Source organism: Nestor notabilis, unplaced genomic scaffold (assembly GCF_000696875.1).
Source record: "Nestor notabilis isolate BGI_N333 unplaced genomic scaffold, ASM69687v1 scaffold35119, whole genome shotgun sequence".
Taxonomy (NCBI): Eukaryota; Metazoa; Chordata; class Aves; order Psittaciformes; family Psittacidae; genus Nestor; species Nestor notabilis.
Genome location: NW_009943822.1, coordinates 3,670 through 9,737, shown reverse-complemented (window position 1 = coordinate 9,737; position 6,068 = coordinate 3,670). Strand labels below are relative to the sequence as shown.

The window sequence follows — 6,068 nt, the reverse complement described above, 5'->3', positions numbered from 1 at the left end:
CAGCAGAAAGCCTCTCACACCCCGTTTTGTTCAACTGAACTGCAACAGAACCATACTCCAACACACACACACTCCCTAGCACAGACATACTAACTCAATTCCTCTGCAGAGCAGGGATTTGAAAGTGACAACTGTTGGCTTTTGTAAGCCACTTTCATACTGGAAAACTAAAGACTGGCCTAGGAGAGGGTTGAGCACGATCTTACCAGCATTTCAGCTGACTGCTACTGAGGCAGTCCCATAGCACTGGTGTGTTTCTACCTCAGCAGAGCCCACCCTGCCCTCAACCTTAGAGAACACACTCAGAAGAAAGCTTTGCCAAGGGAATTCCACATCCCGACACCACAGGGATGTCAGACTTCACCAGACAAGTGATAACATCAGCAAAGACGAAGCTTTCTCTTAATATCCCCAACATCTAACTTAATGCATCTCCACAGACAGAGCTGACCTCCTCCCTGCCCCAGCTCCAGGCTCAGCTCCTGTCTGCAAGCTGCTCCATCTCCAGCAGGCATGACCCTGACGCCTCCTCCCACAACAGAGATAAGAAATTTGTTTGAAAATCAACAGGTTCAAAGACAGTACTGGGAAAGAGAACTGGAAATTCCTGTATCGGAGTTTAGGCAAGTGTATCAGTTGAAATCCTTGCTTTTTGTTTGATCCCACAGCATGAAGCTTGGTTACTATCATTTGTAAGCCACAAAATGCACAGCAGTACTGCCTTTGAAGGCTGTTCTGCTCGTTTCCTTGCATTCTACACTTTTGAAAGAGTTAAACCAAGTGACATAGATTTAGGCACAGAATTCTAGACATAAATAGCTTTAAAACCCAGCAGCCTTTTCGAGAACACTCACCTAGACTTCAGTTCTGAGGAAATGTTGTCAAAGAAAGACTTGGATTTATCATAGTAGCAGTTGGGTCCCAGAAGGTCCTCCTCTGCACTGCCATCATTGTTTTGAGTTGCCACTCCAGGGTCCCCTTTTTCTTCCCCCGTCTCTGCTTTGTCATCTGAAGATAAAGCAGCATATTACACTTCCTTGGTGCATGCTGAAGAGCCATCTGTTCTCTTGCTCCCTCAAACAACATTTCAGATGTAATCATGCAGTTTCTCAGCACGAGTTTGTCTATGCAGTGTTTTACTACTAGCTCAGCAATTCAGATTTAATGAAATCACAAACCTTTAAAGTTCAGTTTCTTCTTGAATTCTTTATCAAGTTCCTCTCTGTTGAATTGTGCATTTGCACTTTCAAAGTCAAAGTCACCTTCAAACTTTATTGTATTTTCCTTCACAGTAGTTGGTCTGTTTTGTCCTCTAGAACGGTTTCTGGTTCTCCTGTTTCCTGAAAGCAGGAGAGTTTAAACACTGGGTAACGCACAGGGAGGTTAAATGACTTGCTCAAGACCAGAGGAAACCTGGGTTAGAACTCAGGAGTTTCTGGCTTCCAGTCCTGTGGTTAGGCCACACCTCTTTGAAAGTAACTTCTCAACTTGGCTGTAGGAGACATTAACAGCAACACTTTAACTGTCTGAAAAGCATTCCTGGATGTCAGTCTTAATGGTAAGACAGAATATACCCAACTCTCCTCCCAGGGTGAGGAGGGGAAATAAGAACAAGCACTACACCAAGAAAAGCTGAGGGAAGCAGGGAAAACTGCCCTTCCTGTCTGCTACTCATCTGCAAGCAGGGCACTGTAAGTACGCTACGAACCCGTCTCGATGGCAAAGAGGAGCAGGTCACTGGTTTTGGAAAACCCACCCAAGACTCACCTACCCACAAAGGGAGCTTGTGCTCTGTAGAGCTGCTAGTTTCCAACTGAGACTATCAACCCCTTTCTACAGCACTGCCCTTGGGCAAACTATTTTGAAGGCCTCAGCCTTAAGTTTTTGTTTTCTGCCTTTTTCCAACCCCACACACCTCTTTATTTTCCTCACATTGCTTGGGCAGAAGCATCTATTTGAACTCAATTTCACTTTCTTTTGACCCGTGCTTAAACTGCAGCCTTGATGGAAGCAAGGGCTCTGTAGTTCCTCTCACTTCCAACAGCTTTGGAAAGTCCCAAACAGGCTACCCCTTCCCAGTAAAAACACTTCAGGATTCAGAGAGATCCAGTTGTTGCTGCCAACTTGTAGCATCAAGTTTTATAATGTACCCTCAAATTTCTAGACAGACACTAGATTCTGTCCCTGGAATGCTCTGAACCTCTGTGACTCCAGAACCTACTTTGTCAGGGAAGCACCTCTGGATGCCCAAAGTCTTATCAAGCTTTGCTTTGCTCTCAATCTTCTGTCCAATAACCCTCGACTGAAGCTCACAATACTTGCCTTTAGAGGCCAACACAACTGTTCAGTGCCGGGTTAACCTACCCGATCTTCTCCTTTGAGGTCTTCTGTTCTCATCATTCACCTGCCCCTGGGTTTGCACAGGTGCTGCCTGAACTGTATCTACTGAACGAGAAGGATAAACTCAATGAAGGAGCATGAGAACAATCCCCAGACTGTTCAGTCCTGCACCTTTGGAGGCTGTTTGAGAACAGCACCGGAAGGAAGCAGCGGTGTGTACGTACCATTTGCCTTAGTGCTGCCCTGTGGAACCTGCCGCCCGTTGCGCTGAACCCCGGGATTTACTTTCACTGGGGGTGGCTTTTGGGAATTCATGTTGTCAACTGGCCCGGTCTGAACAGCCTGTTCCACCATGGGGCTTTTGCGGACCGGGTGAACAGAAGGAAAACCAGCACCTGGAAAAGATCCCAGTGACCAAGTGCCTCTCAGAGCATGCGCCAACGCTTCTCAAACCCTACCCACTGCTATGGAGAAACAGTTCTGTCAAGACTTACTCAAAGCCTCGAGAGTTCATCATTACATGCTACATTTAAGTGGCATATACACTAGGGAAGGCACTACAAGTTGTGGCTCTCCAACCCAGAGCCTTAAAAATCAGGAAACCTACCAATTTACTTCTTCAGCAAAGTTAGACACACAGTAGATGAGCGAGCCAGGTCAGTCTCCTCAACAATTTATACCAAAATCTAATTTCTAGGTGTATCTTTGGTTACATAGGATTTTACTTTACGCAATACTTTAAATCTGAGGCAAAAAATGCATCGCTTTGAAACTGCTCAAGAAAGCTGCTCTGCTTTGTCAAGAAAGTTCTGCAGCAAAAGCTCAACCACCTCAACCGTATCCCATTTTGGAAGCTGCTTTTAGAAGTCCTTCAACTTCATTGCTTACTGTTAGCTTTCAGACAAAGAAAACCTGAAACCAGACCAGGATCTCAAAGTTACCCTTTTAAATTCCTTCTTGGTCAAGGCCAAAGTGTTACCAAGACTTCTGTTGCTCTTCCATCCAGGCTTATTTATTCACACTACAAAACATGTAAATACTTTTCATGGTTTGGTATACCTTACACCAGTAATATCAAGAAGTGACAGTCTTCAGTACTCAGAAGAAACACTCAGTCTAGGTTTAATTAGAAGTTCTGAAATACTACACGTTCATGTAGTTACGCATAGGAGCTGTTCGGAAGCGAACTCTGAATTTTACTTAGAGCAAGAAAAGTGAAAAGCTGAAGAGTACACACAAACCAAGCCACTGACACTGCTGGGTCACTCAAGTCTACATGAGATATACCCAGTAGTTAACATCATGCAGGTTCCCAGTTAAGGTACATCTGGAAAACTTGGAAGGAAGACAGATGTATCCTAAGGATTATTCAATAGGACAAAGCTGCTGTGCAAGTTTAACATGAGAAAGTTTCAAAGCTTAGCCAGCATACTGAGGAAGTAGGCAGAGAGAGATGAGCAAAATCAGGGAGTAAGCAAAACCAGTTCCATGCCAATGCGCGCATACACACTTGAGTTAAACACAGATGAAACTCATTACCATGTTTAAATGCAGGCTGCACCTTGTCTCTCTGCTCTGAGGATGTTCAGTCTAGTATCTCTACTCAACCTCCTTTAAGTTTTCATACATAGAAGCAAGCACCCAGAACTGTTATCTCAGCCTTACCACAACTCAAACTGCTTACTGTTAGTCATGCTTTGCTAATCAGGTGTCTTGGTAAGGTACAATGCCCCACCATGCATAAAGTCTATCCTGATGCTTCATCAACTACAGCAATACTCCTGAACCTTCTATTAACCTAGGTCTCAAACAGAAAGGCCTCCCACAACTTCAGCAGTGTTTGTCTTCCAAGCAAAGGCCAACTCCTCATGCAATCCCTAAGGTGACACATGTTCCTGAATAGGATGCAGCATATCAACATCCCTGAACCTCAGCCCCCTCCTCATACTTACACAAGAGGATCCACTGTCCTGTACTTTCTCCTGTCTAATTGATACTTCTGGGACAGGAGGAATACTTTATGTAATGAAAGGCAAAAAAACAGCTGAGAACAAACTAGTCCCACTAGCATTACCCACACAAGTACTATCATTCTAGGAGGGGTTAACAAGAACAGAGTGCTTGCAAGTGCCATGCAGTTCTTCCAAATAATTGGAGTCCTCAAACTGCTGTTACCCTTGGAAGAGAGCTGATGGGGCTCTGAAGACATGTCAGGCTCTGAGACAGGTTGTGGAGACGGAGAAGAACTAGGACTGGAAGCAGCTGCTGATGCTGGAGGGCTTACCAATTTCTCTAAAGAGATAGAGGGAAGAAGAGAAAGCAAAGATACATGGATAAGATACCAAGTAGTGAAACATCTGAAGGACTTGGAAAGAGGTACAAGAATCTCTAGAACAGCATTAGAGTGGCTTATTTTACAGTCCTCTCTGGGAATTCAAGTTCTTTTTACATATAATGGATATGAAAAGTATGGTAGGTTAGAAATGAGCTGGCCTCAACTGTTAGGTGTTCACATTACTCACGGAAAGTTCAGCTATTTAGTTTGTTTCTTGTGTGTGTGTTTGTACATGCACATGTAAGTGAAACAGAGGCCTCCATGCAGGAAGATCACCGCACAAAGTTAACTACTTATTCACTGCTGGTTACAGCCTAACACTTGGCAGGAAGTTTGGATTAGTTTTATTTAGTTTCACAGTAGCTGCATACAAGGATCAGACCTTTATTCTAGCAAGTAAAGTTTTTACTTACCTAAACCTAATGAAGCTGCATACTGCTGGCTAAGTAAAGAGCTGGCTGCAAGCTGGCTGTAAGGTGGCATACCTCTAAACGGGCTGTAAGGCACATGTGGCTGAAAGGATGATGTAGAGGCAGAGCCCAGTGAAGACTGTAACAAGACAAAGTACATTTCCATTTACAGTGTCCAGAAGTCAACTTGCTTTGGCAGCGATTCTCTACTTCATACACATCATTACTATAGCTTAAGTAAATACTGAGAAGCGTTAGTTTACCTCTTTATGATTTTCTTGCATTCTCAGCTAGCTCTGGCTTTTGTTGACTGAAGTCTTTAATGCTGCTGCTATTTTAAACATTACAGTGAAATTCAGGGTGCTTCAAGCAATCTGAAGATTCCTGGAGACACTTACTGGCCTTCATTTTTAATCAGTTTATACCAAAATCCAGTCCTTCAGCACCAATGTTTTATCACAGCTTTCTATCAACACTTCAGCTAACTTACTTGAACAATGGCAGGATCTTGTGGCAGAGTATGCTGAGCTTTTGGAGGTTCACAGACAGTGATGTCTTTGATGTCACTGCCTCGAAAAATGATGTATTCATAGATTTCTTCTCTGGGAGGAGCAGGTCTGTCCGTGGGCCGGTCTTCAGTACCGAAGGATCGCACTTGAGCGGTAAGAAGATCACTGTTAGTCCAGTATCACCATCACAACATTGTGCAAGTGAAGATTTACACAATTAAAGAGTACTCTTGTAACATTTGCCAATTGCAACAACAAAAAGGTTATCTTCAGAACCCCGAATCTCTTCATCGCACACATCTGTTCCCTCAAACACCAACTCTCCCAGCAGCCTGTATAAACAGTTGTGTTTACACCAAGCTCCGAAGGTAAAGACCAGAGATCACTGGAGTGAAGTATCCTACTCCAGAACCAAGGGCTTCCCCACAGCACTGCACTGCCACATTCCCCCTTCCCTCCCCTGCACCTGCCCCA

The 6,068-nt window shown here is 44.1% G+C and overlaps 1 protein-coding gene across 1 annotated transcript in view; it reads right to left on the bottom strand.

Moving 5' to 3' along the window:
• The window catches only part of LSM14B (LSM14B, SCD6 homolog B (S. cerevisiae)), a gene marked incomplete at its 5' end in the record, with an annotated part of 5,995 nt that extends 236 nt beyond the window's left edge, over positions 1 to 5,759 (bottom strand). The window contains 6 exons of the mRNA XM_010022112.1: positions 855 to 1,008; positions 1,179 to 1,340; positions 2,365 to 2,442; positions 2,565 to 2,735; positions 5,089 to 5,224; positions 5,576 to 5,759. Coding sequence (XP_010020414.1) covers positions 855 to 1,008; positions 1,179 to 1,340; positions 2,365 to 2,442; positions 2,565 to 2,735; positions 5,089 to 5,224; positions 5,576 to 5,759 — 885 coding nt within the window. The remainder of the gene's footprint in view (positions 1 to 854; positions 1,009 to 1,178; positions 1,341 to 2,364; positions 2,443 to 2,564; positions 2,736 to 5,088; positions 5,225 to 5,575) is intronic.
• Between the last annotated feature and the right edge of the window lie 309 nt (positions 5,760 to 6,068).